At 43.4% G+C, this 17,837-nt stretch overlaps 2 protein-coding genes across 5 annotated transcripts in view; one reads left to right on the top strand and one right to left on the bottom strand.

Annotated features, from left to right (window-relative positions):
- Window positions 1-17,837, bottom strand: part of LOC125721947 (uncharacterized) — a 235,463-nt gene that overhangs the window by 175,841 nt on the left and 41,785 nt on the right. The gene's annotated exons all lie outside the window — the stretch shown is intronic.
- LOC125721935 (NACHT, LRR and PYD domains-containing protein 12-like) overlaps window positions 1-17,837 on the top strand; it is a 67,401-nt gene that overhangs the window by 1,487 nt on the left and 48,077 nt on the right. For 3 of the 4 annotated variants that reach the window (XM_048998147.1, XM_048998150.1, XM_048998151.1), the window contains exons 2-3: window positions 8,140-8,241; window positions 8,771-8,884. In XM_048998147.1, the coding sequence (XP_048854104.1) occupies window positions 8,180-8,241; window positions 8,771-8,884 (176 nt within the window). In that variant the 5' untranslated portion in view covers window positions 8,140-8,179. Of the gene's footprint in view, window positions 1-7,281; window positions 7,381-8,139; window positions 8,242-8,770; window positions 8,885-17,837 lie in introns of those variants that run through there. The other variant, XM_048998148.1, reaches the window with a different exon arrangement.

Raw genomic sequence — 17,837 nt, forward strand, 5'->3', positions numbered from 1 at the left:
GTGTCAGCTCTAGACATGAATTAAGATTATTTCCATAATGACACCTTTGTCAGATGGAGTGTGACAGTAAGCGATTCCTCAGATCTTTTGTCTCCATTAATATATCATGCAATGTGCACAGCGGAGGTGTCCAGGTCCGGTCCTGCAGAGATACTGTCCAGTAGCTTTCTGTCCTTCTTGGCTGATTTTTTTAAAATTTTGTTTTGCAAGCAGAATAAAGTACAAAAAAGAAGAGAAGAACCCACCCAGGTGTCGCCTTGACAGAAAAAAATATTTAAACAATTAGTGTCTGCAGATTCTAAACAAGCAGAGGACCGAATTCTAGCAAAACTCTCTGACTTGTGATTAAGATCATAACTCCTCTAATGGATGAAGAACTGATGGCTGATTTAGCCACATATCCTTGGCAGGCACTTTCAGAGAAGAACATTAAAGCAGAATCATTATTTTACAAGAAAAAACTAAATGTAAAGCAAGGACTTTGTGTCGCATCAAGAATCTCGGGTCTCATCCAGACCATTCAGTAAATAAACTTTGGAGACAAATTAAATTGTTTTCCAGTCATAGACTGAATAACAATGTGCAGATCTTTGCAGAATTTCTGTAATTAACAGAAGACCAGAATACATGTAAAGTACCCATGTGCCCCTTACAGTATGTTTGGGACAGAGGTTAGTGACATTAGGAGACATTTTCTGCAGCAGAACTGGTGTGAGAGAGACACTGTGCAAGATTTTAAAATTCTGTTCATGTATGTCAAGAGAAATGCATTTAGGAAAAATGTCAGTACAGACAGACGACGGTACATCCTGCTCCAATGTTTCTTCTAAGTCACGTTCCTAGACTAATTTCAAGGATTCCCAAGAAGAAGGGACCTTATTGGACAGTAGGGCACATAACTCTGACATTTTCCCTTAAGAGTGCTGCAGTTTAATGGCTGCTCCTCTATTTCACACAGCGCAAGGCTTCCCAAGAAGGAGGGACCTTATTGGACAGTAGGGCACATAACTCTGACATTTTCCCTTAAGAGTGGTGCAGTTTAATAGCTGCTCCTCTATTTCACACAGCGCAAGGCTTCCCAAGAAAAGGGACCTTATTGGACAGTTGGGCATATAACTCTGACATTTTCCCTTAAGAGTGCTGCAGTTTAATAGCTGCTCCTCTATTTCACACAGCGAAGGCTAATTTTATTCTCCCATAATGAAGTTTCCAGGAAATGTCTGACCTGTAGAAATGTAAAGAATTCTCTGTTTGAAAGACCATATGATAAGGAAATTTCTTCAAAAGATTTCAGTTTTTTGAACAAACAAATGTGAGAAATTAATGAGACTCTTAGACATGCAGCCTGTCAGCCAATGACCTCTGACATGAGAGGGGAGATCTGGGTTCAGCGATCGGAGACATAATGGATTGTTAGAAACTGACCTAATGCGATTGAAATTGTCAATGAAGGAAAGAGATTTACGTAACCTTGGTATTACGGCTGAGGCCTCCTGATCGAGTCATAGAGAGGTTTGTCTGTCCGTGAAGCAGCTTATCATGTTTATATCTCAGCTGACAGTGATAAAACAGCAGATTTGGCAAAGAGACAATGCCACGGTTTGTCGGTCTGCTGAGAACAGAATACTTAACCCTTGGCTTCTTATCATTCCAAATGTAATGAGAAATTTGAGTGTTCAAAGTCTTAAAAAAGGAGGGAGCAAGATAACGCGGCAGATTTTGAAATAAAGTAAGCGAGGAAGAATGTTCACTTTAACAACATTAATTCTACCAAACAAAGAAGTAGGCAAGGCTGAACATTTCTTCATATCCTCTGAGAGTCTCTTAGTCAAAGGGGAATAAATAATATGACACAAATTATCAAAATCTGAAGTAACAAACGCACCCAAGTACAGTATTTGAAAGCGGTATAAGATATATGGAATGGAAACTGTGTTATAATGTCTGGTGGATCGTTCAGAGGCAAAGCCAGAGATTTATCATAATTAATCTTATAACCTGAGAGGCTGCTGAATGCAGTGATAGACTCCAGAGCAGCAGGCACAGAATGTTCAGGGTGTCGTAAATGTAGAAGAACATCATTAGCATGTACAGAAATGCAGTGAGAGACATTAGTGAGGGTAAAGCCTTGAATGTCCTGATTACATCGATTTGATTCGGCAAGGTGTCCAATAAATAAATAAAGAGCCCAGGACATAAAGGGCTTCCCTGCCGGCAGCCTGCACACTGACAGTATTAGAGACAGTAAACCGTCTGTATTGACAACTGGACCTTGAGAGAGACAGGTCCTGGATGGAGGGCAGGGGGGCACCAATGATCTTTCTGCTGTCTGTACGGTCCGCTGCAGTCTCTTCCTGTCCTGTTTGGTGGCTGCTCCATACCAGACTGTGATGGAGGGCAGGGGGCACCGATGATCTTTTCTGCTGTCCGTACGGTCCGCTGCAGTCTCTTCCTGTCCTGTTTGGTGGCTGCTCCATACCAGACTGTGATGGAGGGCAGGGGGGCACCGATGATCTTTCTGCTGTCCGTACGGTCCGCTGCAGTCTCTTCCTGTCCTGTTTGGTGGCTGCTCCATACCAGACTGTGATGGAGGGCAGGGGGGCACCGATGATCTTTTCTGCTGTCTGTACGGTCCGCTGCAGTCTCTTCCTGTCCTGTTTGGTGGCTGCTCCATACCAGACTGTGATGGAGGGCAGGGGGGCACCGATGATCTTTCTGCTGTCCCTACGGTCCGCTGCAGTCTCTTCCTGTCCTGTTTGGTGGCTGCTCCATACCAGACTGTGATGGAGGAGCAGAGGACAGACTCAGTGACTGCAGTGTAGAACTGGATCAGCAGCTCCTGTGGAAGACTGTACTTCCTCAGTTGTCTCAGGAAGTACATCCTCTGCTGGGCCTTTTTGAGGATGGAGGAGATGTTGGTCTCCCACTTCAGGTCCTGGAAGATGGTGGTACCCAGGAACTTGAAGAACTCCACAGTAGACAGCAGGCTGTCTGTCTGTCTTAGCTTTTGAAGAGGCCTTGGCTTTTGAAGAGGGACGGTGTTCACCCCTCGTGGGCTGGCGCCGATCTCCTGTCCAAAAGCATAGCTCATAGTCTTAAGGCAGATCGCTGACTAACAAGAGCCAAGCCAAGGCGGCAGGCAAACCGGCATAACCGACCACCTGCTAGTCGCTTAAAGTCGTCACCCAGGGTTCATATTATTGAGACTGTGTCTGTTCCCCGCGGTTTTAATCGTGGGGGTTCATTCCACCGTAGTGCATGTCTTAAAAACTTTAGAGAAATTAGACCTAATTCACTTCTGGATAGTAGGTGTAATGTAAACCTAAAACTTGGACTCCTGAACATTAGATCGCTGGCTCCTAAGACATTGCTCGTAAATGAAATCATTACTGATTTTAATCTTGCCCTATGTCTTACTGAGACTTGGCTTAAACCAAACGAGTTCTTGGCACTAAATGAATCCACTCCAGCTGAATATAGCTATAAGCATAATCCTCGACCCAATGGCAAAGGTGGCGGGGTTGCTGCAATATTTAAGACCGACCTAGGAGTGCATGAAAATAGTGGTTATAGCTTTAGCACGTTTGAAATTATTATTCTTAGTCTTGCTAGCATATCTAAGTGTAGTTCTACACCTCCAATCATCATTGCTATTGTGTATAGACCGCCTGGCCCCTATAGCAATTTTCTTAAGGAATTTGCAGATTTCCTAACAAACTTGGTGGTTACTACCGACAAGGCCGTGATTGTTGGTGATTTTAATATTCATATGGAAAATGATAGTGATCCATTAACAAAAGCATTTTCTACCATTCTTGACTCTGCCGGTGTACATCAGAATGTAACTGGGCCGACTCATGCCTGTAACCACACCCTGGACTTGATCCTTAGTCATGGTGTCATGGTAGAACACATATCAATTATCCCTCAGAATCCTCTACTTTCGGATCATTACTGTCACGGGACGCGGTCGGGCAAAGCGGCGATTGTGAGGACAAGCGGGGAATCAGGAAGCAGACAGGCGAATACGGGGCAAAACGGGAGTTTAATAGGGAAGTCCGGGAAACGGGGATACAGGACGGCAACTGACATCAATGACGGACGAAGGACTAAGGTAAGACACGGACTGAAATACACAGGACTGATTGAAAAGAAGCAGACACAGCTGGGTACAATCAGGAAAGAACACGTGGGTAATCCGGGGGCGTGGCACACAGGAGGAGCGGACGAGCCGGGCATGACAATTACCTTTTAACATTTCAAATACAACATAACCCCCCTAAGGCCCCAGGTCAGAGGTAAAATACTAGACGTTCCATAGCCTCATTATCCGCCGCAACTTTTCTCGATCAGCTCCCACAGTCCTTCAACCTTACCTCTGAAGCGTCAAGTGTAAATGAACTTGAACAGGTAACCGTGAACATGGTGGGATCATTTCGTACCACTCTTGATCATGTAGCGGCACTCAAGAAAATAAAACATAGAGATAAGAAACCTGCCCCCTGGTACTCTGACCGTACACGGGAACTTACACAAGCTTCACGCAAGCTAGAACACAAATGGCGGTCAACAAAACTAGAAGTTTTCAGATCTGCCTGGAAAGAGAGCCTGTCTAAGTATAGACAAGCACTAGTGACTGCTAGGTCTATGTGTCTCTCTAAACTAATAGAAGAGAACAAAACCAATCCTAAATTCCTGTTTGAATCTGTATCTAGGTTAACAAAGAATCCTTCAATGTTAAACTCACAAGTCCCAGAAGCTCTTAGGAGTGATGACTTTATTGCGTTTTTTAATAATAAAATAACTACTATTAGACATACCATCACTAGCACGCCCACAGCTGCACACAACCACCAATCTTCTGTTAGTGCTAGTGCTATTAGTACTAATGATAACACCTTTGAATGTTTCTCTCCTGTAGTGCGGACAGAACTTCTTAAGTTAATTTCCTCTGGCAAACCCACTACTAGCCTTGTTGACCCAATACCCACCAGTCTACTTAAGGAAATCGCACCACTGATTAGCACTACATTGTTAAACTTGTTTAACTCATCTCTTAGGCTTGGATATGTTCCTATATCTTTTAAAATGGCTGTTATTAGACCTATCCTAAAGAAGCCAAATCTTGAACCTAGTGACTTAGGACACTATAGACCCATCTCAAATCTTCCCTTCATTTCTAAAATTCTGGAGAAAGTTGTTGCTCACCAGCCGTCTTCCTTTCTTCAAAAAAATAATGCTAACGAACTATATCAGTCTGGTTTCAGACCCAATCATAGCACAGAACCGGCCTTAGTCAAAGTCATGAACGACTTGCTTATGGCTTCCGACCGTAGCTGTATATCGCTATTATTCTTACTGGATCTAACTGCAGCATTCGATACTGTAGACCATAATATTCTTCTGGACCGGCTGGAAACATTGATTGGCATTAAAGGGACAGCACTCCTGTGGTTTCGTTCCTATTTAACTGATCGTTACCAGTTTGTCCATGTAAACAATGAGTCATCCAAAGCCACTAAAGTAAGATATGGTGTCCCACAGGGATCAGTGTTGGGCCCACTACTGTTCAATCTATATATGCTACCACTTGGTAACATTATTAGAAATTACGGTATTAATTTTCATTGTTATGCTGATGATACACAATTGTATCTATCTGTCAAACCTAGCGACACATCCCAGCTCTCTTCGTTAGCCGACTGTCTGCTAGACATTCGTTGTTGGATGGCAAGGAATTTCCTCATGTTAAATACAGAAAAAACTGAGGTTCTTTTAATCGGTCCTAAGGATGCTCGTAATAAGTTTGTAAACCCCAACCCTAGCGGCCTCCCTACTCAGTTTAAAACAGTGGTCAGAGATCTTGCTGTCCTGGTAGACTCCGACCTCTGCTTCAGTGCTCACATAAATGGCATTACCAGTACAGCATTCTACCATCTACGGAACATAGCCAAGCTTCGGAAGATGCTTTCCTTTCAAGATGCAGAGAAACTAATACATGCCTTTATAACTTCAAGATTGGACTACTGTAATGCCCTCCTTTCGGGTTGTCCATCTGGATCCCTACATAAACTTCAGTTAGTACAAAATGCAGCAGCCAGAGTTCTCACAAAAACTAAAAAATTTGATCACATTAGCCCTATACTGTCCTCCCTGCACTGGCTACCAGTCAAATCTAGGATTGACTACAAAATACTGCTATTAACCTACAAAGCTCTGAATGGCCTTGCACCACAATATCTTAATGATCTTCTGGTCCCTTACAACCCTTCTCGCCTGCTTCGATCACAAGGAGCAGGATATCTATTAGTTCCTAGAGTAGACAGGACTACGGCAGGCTGCAGAGCATTCTCTTACAGAGCTCCGCAGCTGTGGAATGGTCTCCCGGCGGATGTGCGGGATTCAGGCACACTCTTGCTATTCAAGTCTAGATTAAAAACGCACTCGTATAGTTTAGCATATAGGAAACCTAGTTCTAGTTCCAGCTAGTCGCTCACTCCCAGTTAGACTAACAGTATGAGGTGAAGAGCTGGGTGGGGATCAGTGTCCTTGGCTTTGGATAAACTGATGCGTCAGTGCTGTCACTCTAGCCTTACACTAGAGTGCTGATGTTCAGGGAGTCCCCATGCCTGTGTTCCCGCCTGTCTCTCCCTCTTTCTCATGCTGCTATAGCCAGATCTGCCGGAGCCTAGATGAATATTGCACTCAATCATTTTGCTTGCACTGCCTCTAGTTTCCTCAACTCTGGCTAATACACTATTTTCTTACTTCCTCCCCCACCCCTTCTGGGGTGTGCTGCCCGGAGAACCATAACATCGAGGAATTTATGCTTCTGCTGCCTGCAAGACCACTACCTCCACTTCCGGCAACTACCCTCCAGCCTGCCTGCCCTTGGCTCACGGATGCCTCTCCTTCCTCCCCTGTTGCTGTGCCACTGTTGATTTTGCCATCATGCATTAAGCACCCCGTGCCTGCACCGGTCTGCCCCTGCATCGAGACTGAAATTTCAACCCCTGTATTAGCTTAAATTATATAATCTTGTTTTGTTTGACTCTTCTGCCGACCCCTGGAGGATGGGCCCCCCCTTTGGGTCTGGTTCCTCCCAAGGTTTCTTCCTCTTAGGGAGTGTTTCCTTGCCACCGTTGCCTTTGGCTTACTCACTGGGGGGTCTTTACGTGGCAGAAATGTAAAGCGCATTGAGACAATGTAATGTTGTGATAATGCGCTATATAAATAAAATTGCATTGCATTGCATATGCTGAAGGGGAGCAGTGATGATGGACGTCTCCTGAAGTCCACTGTCATCTCTACAGTCTTGTGCGTGTTCAGCTCCAGGTTGTGCTGACTGCACCAGAGTACCAGCCGCTCCACTTCCTGCCGGTATGCAGACTCATCACCATCCTGAATGAGTCCAATGATGGTGTCGTCTGCAAAGTTCAGGAGTTTTACAGCTGAGTTCCTGGAGGTGCAGTCATTGGTGTAGAGGGAGAAGCGCAGTGGGGAGAGGACACATCCTTCAGGGGCACCAATACTGAGGGACCGTGTTTCAGAAGTGACCCCCCAGCCTTACTTGCTGCTTCCTCTCTGTCAGGAAGCTGGTGATCCACTGGCAGGTAGCTGGTGACACGCTGAGCTGGGAGAGTTTGGAGGAGAGGAGATTAGGCACAATGGTGTCGAAAGCCGAACTAAAGTCCACAAAGAGGATCCTGGCATAAGTTCCTGGACGGTCGAGATGTTGCAGGATATAATGCAGCCCCATATTCACTGCATCATCCACCGACCTGTTAGCCCGGTAGACAAACTGCAGGGGGTCTAATGAGCCGCAGTTCGTCTGGTTCCTCACCCAGGACCTGTTTGCCTTGGGTGACCCTACCAGGGGCATAAAGCTGGAACACTGGAATCACTGAAACACACAAACCCCTCCACCACGATAAGGTGTCGGCTCCATGAGAGGATGTTTATACATATATTTATAAAAGAATGTGGCATTCAAATTTTGCACTAAACCTCTTTACTATGTGTAATTCTACACATGGAATATAATAGAATGGAGACCCAATTCATCAGTTTGATGTAAAAATGCTGAGTACTCAATATTGTTTATTTATCTATGTATCTACTTACCCTTCATGTTCACAGAGGCCCCAGCAGGAATCATCTGGTCTGGATCAGCATAAAAATGGATGGATCTGCTTCTGAAAAGCGCCCCCCTGTGGGGTGTAACAGAAAGAGCCCTGAGAGGTAACAGTGTTACAGCCCACTAGCATGCATGTCTCTCTGGGTCTATAGTCAGGCCAGAACATAAAAGTAAACTGGGCTCCTAGCTAGGGCTGGTCAGTGGGCAGCACTTTAATATGTGTAGCTTAATAAAAAGACCTCGCCATCTTCTGTCTTCACCGTCTTCTTCCACAATCAGCCAGTTCTTTTATACTAGAGACGAGTAACAGACCATCCCTCCTATACAAAATGGCCACATAACAAAACTAAACAAACAAACAAAAACATATATAAACAGGTAAAAAGGAACATCAGTCAAGTCTAGTTGGGGAGGTTTTTAACGGTCATACTAAAAGTTTCATATAATATCTAAATTTTAGATGAGACAATTTCCTTAAAAGCTGACTGTAAATAAGTCAGTTTACATCAAGAGCTACAAAGCATATCAAAGTACATGAAGGCAGAGCAGAAGGCTAAACAGCAGTGTGATGCCGTCCCCATTGTATGAATTATATTTATACCATGAGGGTTTGTTTCCTCTCGCTGCCCACAGTGTCCTGATGAAGAGAGCAGACTCCCCTGTACCCAGCTGTGTTTCCACGAAGAGTGACTGGTCAGTAAAGCAACGAATCAGAATCTTTGAGGGATCTCTTCCTACAAATGAAAGGTAAATGTGCATTTAAACAAACACTGTTAATGACATTCAGACTCTCAGTGAAATGGCACAGAGACACATACAAGCTATGAGGAAATAACATATTTATAATGAATGCAGCAATTTTTACCTTTAACAGATTCCATCACCTTGAGAATTTAAAAGTTTTGTCCGTATTATATATAAATAACATCTGAGGTAAATGGATGAGGATTACTGTAAAACCTGGCTTCCTGTGAGCTGGAATAGGAAGTTATTTAATCACAAAGTGGATTTTAAATTTCAATCGCAGCACAGAGCTGTAAAAAACTGGTTTGCCTGTTTCCCCCTGCATGTCCATTAAAGAATGACTCAGCAATAGATTGTCGTTTTGTGAGACGGATGTTTCTGTTTTGATAACAAATAATTTCACTCTCATGAATTCATTAGATCATAGTCAGACAAAGGCTTTAGTTTAACATGTTTAGTCAAACTGTGTGGCTTAATAATGAACCAGTATCATCAGACAAAAAAAGAGAAAGACTATTGATTCCTTTGCCAAAGGTGACGTTTAAATACTTGCTGATTCAGATCATAATTAATGTGACACTGCAGTGGTTCTCATCCCCTGAGTATAAAATAAGATGATTTGTTGATCCAAGAGGGGAAATACTCTTGTGTTCAGCAGCAAACTGTTGTTATTTATATGATTAAAAACAGTGAGCAGCTTTTACCACATTAAAAATGGGACGTTAAGGCTGGCTGTGGGGGCTGCACATCGACAGCAGACATTGTGGTGTCTACCGGCAGCAGGCAGGAAAGATCCCCAGTAGCTTCTTAGCTCACGGTGGGGGAATGAGCCGGTGGCTGAAGGTGCCCCAAGATAGCGCCCCCTGGAGCCTCGGCTGAGTTATGGACCGGGCCAGTGGGTCCAGTGCCCTGGGGTCTCAGGACATTAGAAGCTGTGAGTCGCAACATTTATAGTGCAAGCCATGAAATGCGCCCCCTGTGGGGTGTAACAGAAAGAGTCCTGAGAGGTAACAGTGTTACAGCCCACTAGCATGCATGTCTCTCTGGGTCTATAGTCAGGCCAAAGGGCACTTGGCAGACGCCAGCCGCCTGGGGCACTTGGCACGGTTTTTCGAAAGTCTTGCTGAATGTGTTGTCATAGCAGCACATCCAAATCCTCAAACCTGCTCAGAGCAGGTTTGTTCTGCATAAACAGGGATTAGCTCACAGACTTAATAGTGTCCGTGCATGGAAATCCGTTCAGTCATGGCCTCGCCATTCATATACGTAAAATCAACAAACACATACATACACACACAAACTCATACATACAAACATATATATATATGAATGAAATGTTGTGTCTGTACTTCACTTTAACTTGTTCCCATGTCCTGCATGATTGTGCTTCTATTTGATCTGTAATTATGACAATAAAACAATGATGAAACACTGGAACCATAATACTACATTCAAGTGATAAATACAATAACTAAAAACTACTTACACATTTCATTTGTCGGACACTTTTTGCCAGCCGTCTTTTCTGGTTTGGGTCGCTTTTGATGTGTTTCCTTTAGTAGATACTAAATCTTTGAATTCATCATTCTCCTCTGCAGCATTCCCCTCGGATTGATGGCCGAAAGACTTGACTGATGGTTCACGATTTATTTAAAATAAATTAATTACCAAAAAAAACGCAGCCAACGTAAGAGCTTGTGCCTTTGCCAGGGGGGGTTTAAACCATTTACAAAATATCATAAAGCAAAACACAAACACGTTCTCCGCTTAGCTTAGCTTAACGATGTTCTGGTAACTGAAAAAACCAGAAGTCCCTCAAAAAAAGGGGTCCCACTAAATAAAACTACATAAGCATAAATGAATGTATACAAATGAATGCAGAATACAAACGTATGTTAAAGATATGCAATACGCACCTCAATATGTTTTGTAACATTAATTAGTCTCATGTCAAACCTTGGGGTTATTTACACTCCCACCTCGGCATCTTCTGTCTTCACCGTCTTCTTCCACAATCAGCCAGTTCTTTTATACTAGAGGTGAGCAACAGACCACCCCTCCTATACAAAATGGCCACATAACAAAACTAAACAAACAAACAAAAACATATATAAACAGGTAAAAAGGAACATCAGTCAAGTCTAGTTGGGGAGGTTTTTAACAGTGATGCTAAAAGTTTCATATAATATCTAAATTTCAGATGAGACAATTCCCTTAAAAGCTGACTGTAAATAAGTCTGTTTACATCAAGAGCTTCACAGCATATCAAAGTACATGAAGGCAGAGCAGAAGGCTAAACAGCAGTGTGATGCCGTCCCCATTGTATGAATCATATTTATACCATGAGGGTTTGTTTCCTCTCGCTGCCCACAGTGTCCTGATGAAGAGAGCAGACTCCCCTGTACCCAGCTGTGTCTCCATGAAGAGTGACTGGTCAATGGAGCCCCCACTCGCCTTCAGAGAGGGACCTTTACCTACAAATCAAAGGTAAATGTGCATTTAAACAAACACTGTTAATGACATTCAGACTCTCAGTGAAATGGCACAGAGACACATACAAGCTATGAGGAAAAAACATATTTATAATGAATGCAGCAATTTTTACCTTTAACAGATTCCATCACCTTGAGAATTTAAACAAAAGTTTTGTCTGTATTCTATATAAATAACATCTGAGGTAAATGGATGAGGATTACTGTAATATCTGACTTTCTGTGAGCTGGAATAGGAAGTTATTTAATCACAAAGTGGATTTTAAATTTCAATCCGCAGCACAGAGCTAGAAAAAACTGGTTTGCCTGTTTCCCCCCCCTGCATGTCCATTAAAGAATGACTCAACAATAGATTGTCGTTTTGTGAGACGGATATTTCTGTTTTGATAACAAATAATTTCACTTTCATGAATTCATTAGATCATAGTCAGACAAAGGCTTTAGTTTAACATGTTTAGTCAAACTGTGTGGCTTAATAATGAACCAGTATCATCAGACAAAAAAGAGAGACTATTGGTTTCTTTGCCAAAGGTGACATTTAAATACTTGCTGATTCAGATCATAATTAATGTGACACTGCAGTGGTTCTCATCCCCTGAGTATAAAATAAGATGATTTGTTGATCCAAGAGGGGAAATTCTCTTGTGTTCAGCAGCAAACTGTTGTTATTTATATGATTAAAAACAGTGAGCAGCTTTTACCACATTAAAAATGGGACGTTAAGGCTGGCTGTGGGGGCTGCACATCGACAGCAGACATTGTGGTGTCTAACGGCAGCAGGCAGGAAAGATCCCCAGTAGCGCTTCTTAGCTGACGGTGGGGGAATGAGCCGGTGGCTGAAGGTGCTCCAAGATAGCGCCTCCTGGAGCCTCGGCTGGGTTATGGACCGGGCCAGTGGGGCCAGTGCCCTGGGGCCTCAGGACATTAGAAGCTGTGTGTCGCAACATTTATAGTGCAAGCCATGAAATGCGCCCCCCTGTGGGGTGTAAGAGAAAGAGCCCTGAGAGGTAACAGTGTTACAGCCACTAGCATGCATGTCTCTCTGGGTCTATAGTCAGGCCATAGGGCACTTGGCACACGCCAGCCATCTGGGGCACTTGGCACGGTTTTTCGAAAGTCTTGCTGAATGTGTTGTCATAGCAGCACATCCAAATCCTCAAACCTGCTCAGAGCAGGTTTGTTCTGCATAAACAGGGATTAGCTCACAGACTTAATAGTGTCCGTGCATGGAAATCCGTTCAGTCATGGCCTCGCCATTCATATACGTAAAATCAACAAACACATACATACACACACAAACTCATACATACAAACATATATACATATATATGAATGAAATGTTGTGTCTGTACTTCACTTTAACTTGTTCCCATGTCCTGCATGATTGTGCTTCTATTTGATCTGTAATTATGACAATAAAACAATGATGAAACACTGGAACCATAATACTACATTCAAGTGATAAATACAATAACTAAAAACTACTTACACATTTCATTTGTCGGACACTTTTTGCCAGCCGTCTTTTCTGGTTTGGGTCGCTTTTGATGTGTTTCCTTTAGTAGATACTAAATCTTTGAATTCATCATTCTCCTCTGCAGCATTCCCCTCGGATTGATGGCCGAAAGACTTGACTGATGGTTCACGATTTATTTAAAATAAATTAATTACCAAAAAAAACGCAGCCAACGTAAGAGCTTGTGCCTTTACCAGGGGGGGGCTTAAACCATTTACAAAATATCATAAAGCAAAAGACAAACACGTTCTTCGCTTAGCTTAGCTTAAACGATGTTCTGGTAACCGAAAAAAACGGAAGTCCCTCAAAAAAAGGGTCCCACTAAATAAAACTACATAAGCATAAATGAATGTATACAAATGAATACAGAATACAAACGTATATTAAAAATATGCAATACGCAACTCAATATGTTTTGTAACATTAATTAGTCTCGTGTCAAACCTTGGGGTTATTTACACTCCCACCAAAATTACGTCTGTTCCAAGCAATACCCACAAACACAAATAATTTTCAAATCTGTATCATTTGGAAAATAAAGCATAAACATCAGTGAAATGTATTTAAGTAGCTTCTAATAACAAGACTAACCTCTGCACTGGACGTTCTAGCACTGACAGCTTACCAAGGCGTTCCCCTTTCTCGCTAAGTCTCTTATCTCCTATACATATTTTACCCTTTCTTACCAGTCCATCTTCATCAGTGACAGTCTCTAAAATCCGTCCCAGTTTCCATTCACATCTGGGTAACAAGTCATCCACAAGCATCACTGTATCTCCCGCTTGTACATTTCTCTTCGGTGTGTGCCGACGCTGTCTTGCAATAATAATGTGGAGATACTCCCTTTCCAGCGACTCCAAAATTGTTCCGCCAGATACTGTACTCTGCGCCATCTCCTTTGTCCATAAAGGTCCTCCCTAACAAACTTCCCTGGTGGAGGTAGAGCCATGTTGGACATCATTGTAAGTAGATGATTGGTTGTAAGTGGTTCCATACTATCAGGGTTGCACAGGTTGTCCACAGTAAGTGGGCGACTGTTGAGTATAGCCATGACTTCATAAAACAACGTTCGCAGAGAAGTATCATTGAGTCTGCAAGAAGCCAATGATAATGTGGAGTTTAACACACTCCTTATGGTCCTTATCTGGCTCTCCCACACACCTCCGGCGTGACAGGAGTGAGGTGCGTTGAAAACAAAATCACAATGGTTTTCGGATAGAAAGGTGGTGAGTCTGGGAGTGTCAAGTTCTTGTAAAGCTTTGTTCAATTCATTCTTTGCCCCCACAAAGTTGGTGCCTTGATCACATTGGATTTGTCTAACAGCACCACAAATTGCAATGAAACATCTCAGACCATTTATAAAGGCATCAGTGGACATATCCTCTAACATTTCACTATGGATCGCTCGTGAGCAGAAGCAAGTGAAAAGCAAACCATATCTTTTATGCTGCTTTCTTCCCTCTCTAGTGGTAAAGGGACCAAACAGTCCATGCCACACTATGAGAAAGGTGGGGAGGGCTCTACACCTTCCTTTGGAAGGTCACTCATCCTTTGACCTTCTGAAGGTCTTCTGAGTCTCTGGCAAGTCACACACTGCCAGATAAAAGATGCAACTGCTCTGCTTATTCCAGGAGTCCAATAGCCATTGGATCTGATTTCATTGATGGTAAAGCCCTCGCCTTGATGTTTTACTCTTTCATGATAATGACTAATTATCAGCTTAGTCAGATGATGGTTTTTTGATAAGATCACTGGGTGTCTGAGTAAGTTGGAGAAGGATGATCGACTGAGCCTTCCTCCCCCCCGATTATGCCATCTGCATCTAAAAAGGCATCTACTGTAGGTGCTGCACCTTGGGATGATCTGGCAGCCGACTTCCCTTCTTCAGTAACTGTATTTCTTGTTTGTATACCTGCTTTTGGAGGTGTTTGACCATGACACGCCCTGCACTTTCCAATGCACTTACATTAGCGGGGCCATTTATTTTTCCTTTAACTCGTCGCAAAAGGCATGAAATGGCCTTAGTAGCCTGCAACCATGATGAGAACTCGGACAAGCGGTCAGCAACACTACACCCCTGTATGCAGTGTTCCAGTTCTTCTCACCTCTGGATCACCTATTAGAGGTTCCAATACTACATCTGTTGTTATCGGTATTTCCTGTTTACAGAGGAACACAGAAGCATTAAATCAATTTGAGGAAAACAACTCATTTATGGTTTTCCCTCTAGATTCTTTTCCGTTGAGATATGAGGTCAAGTTGCGCAGTTGGACGGGCGAGCAGGAAGAGGGGAAAGACGAGGCAGGCAGGGAATTCAGGGTTTATTAGGGAACGGGAGAGACAGGGCAGATGGCAACAAACTCAGAGTAACTAACATTAACTAACATTAATGACAAGTCTGGGGAAGAAGGACTCAGACGCGGACTAAATACACAAGACAAGCCGAAAATAACAGGAAACGCACACGTGGATGATGAGGGGGTGTGGCAACACACGAGGATCGGATGAACTGGGCGTGACACATAAAGCCATTGTTGAGGATTTGTATTGTGGCGAAATGTCTGAACCCTATTGGCTACGAACATGTGAAAGCATCATGCATCATTATCTATGTAGCCCAGAACTACTTTGGAGTCAGTCCAGAAGAACTCCTCCACATTCAAATAGCTACGCTCTTCTCTAAGCATATTGCTGACTGTAATTGAGACTACTGCCGCTGATAATTCTAGCCTTGGTATGGTGGTCACCTTTGTGGGAGCTACACGGGACTTCACTTTGATGAGAGCACAATGGACCTTTCCTTTCTCATTCTTGACTCTCGGATAGGAGCACTGACCATACCCTAAGGTGCTTGTATCAGAGAAGTGGTGTAAACCTCTCCTCATAACCCTTCCAAAATTGAGAGGTAAGCAGTATCTATCTATGTTCATAGTCTTTAACTTGACAAGGTCCCTTTGCCAGCTCTCCAGCTCCTCTGGCAGTGGGTCGTCCCAGCCAGTACCTTGGTGACACATTTCCTGGAGGATCCTTTTCCCTTTAAGGAAATATGGAACAAGGAACCCAAGAGGATCGAATATAGAAGCAATGGTAGACAGTACTTCCCGCCGTGTCATTGGTGGTTCCTTTAGAGTGATCTTAAACTTAAAGCAATCACTTTCTGTCTTCCACTGAATCCCCAGCGCTCATTCCAGGGGGCTGTCATTGAAAGTGATTTCCTTTGCCTTACCATCTGTAGCACGCCCTGATGAGGGTGTGCTCTGTGAAACAGCATGGGTGTTTCACACAAACTTGTGAAGATGAAGGCCACCCTTTGCACATACCGCTCTTGCCTCCTCTGCTAACTGAATGGCTTCTCCACAGTTTCCATACTTGTGACTCCATCATCCACGTAGAAGTCTCTTTCAATAAACTGGGACCCTAATGGATGAGTGTCTGCTCTCATTAGCTAAACGTTTAAGTCCATAGTTTGCACAGCCAGGAGACGATACTGCTCCAAAAAGATGTTCCTTCATTCAGTATTCTTTTGGCTGTGGACTCATGTCTCCATCTTTCCACCACAGGAAGCGCAGATAGTTGCGGTCGTTCTCCTTGACATGGAACTGATGAAACATTTTCTCTATGTCACATGTCAGAGCAATGTGATGCTGCAGGAACCTTATGAGAACGCCAGTTAGATTATTAATTATGTCTGAACCTGGAAGTAGATGTTCATTTAGGCTGGTACCATTGTCCTTTGCAGAGCAATAGAACACAACACGCAACTTATCTGGCTTTTTTGGATGGTAGACACCATGGTGGGGAATGAACCATCGTTCACCATGAGTGCCAAAATCATGGACCTCTTCAGCATCACCTCTCTCAATGATATCCTTCATGTTTGCAGTGTAATCTTGTTTATATTTCTCATCCTTGCAGAATTTACGCCCTAAATGTCTGAGCCTGACTTCAGCAAGCTGCCTGTTATCAGGTAAATGTGACCGTTGTATAAAAAGAAGTGGCATTTCACAACGCCCTTGGTAGGTTTTCTTTATACCTTCCTTGAGCCTGTCCAGGATAATTAGATCCTCTTGAGAGTTTGCCTTAAACTCTCCTCTGACATCCTTGAAATCCAACTCCAGGACTTGAAGTATATCTGTTGGTGTTATCAGACGCAGCTCCTGTACCGCAGCTCGGTGACATAAGACAAATTCTGCGGTTGTATCAAGCTAAGGTGTTGAGCAGCTAACGATACTCCATCCTAAGTCTGTCAGCACAGCATATGGTTCATTGTCTCCACCTAGTATCACCTGTCTAGGCGCCAGAGATCCTGAACAGTTGTACCCAATTAAGAGTCCAACATCACAGCTGAGGAGGGGTGGTATCTTATCAGTTATTGCAGCAAGGTGAGTCCAGCGTTTAGCAGTTTCGTGCGTGATCACGATTGAGAGGTATGCAGTCTTTGGTGTATGCAGGAGGGAGAGCAATGCGCACCGATGAATTGTAACCCCTTACACAGAGTCCTGATACTCTCTCACTCTTCATCACCATATTCTCTCCCAACATGGTGGTGAGTTTCAGCTGCACTGGGTAAGTGTCCATTTGTAATTCATTGCTCACCTCTTTGTCAGTGAAAGTGCTGTCACTGTGCGTGTCTGATAAAGCATATGCAAGTTGTTCCTTTGCTGGATCTTTGACACAGGATACCCACACAGGTACAATCATGGAGGTGCTATGTGACTGTTCTTGACTGGTGGCATTAAGTGACATAGCAGCTGTAGTTTCCTTACATTGCTTGTAGCTCTGATTATATCAGGCACAGGTTGGTCTCTACTTCCATTCTTCTCACAGCTGTAATCATGAAGACTAGAGGGGCGCCTTCTCCTGCATACCTCACAGCTATGGCGACGACGGCATTCCTTTGCACAGTGACCTGGTTTTAAACAAGCATAGCTCAGCTTATTGTCCTTTA

This window comes from Brienomyrus brachyistius, unplaced genomic scaffold, assembly GCF_023856365.1.
Source record: "Brienomyrus brachyistius isolate T26 unplaced genomic scaffold, BBRACH_0.4 scaffold36, whole genome shotgun sequence".
Taxonomy (NCBI): domain Eukaryota; kingdom Metazoa; phylum Chordata; class Actinopteri; order Osteoglossiformes; family Mormyridae; genus Brienomyrus; species Brienomyrus brachyistius.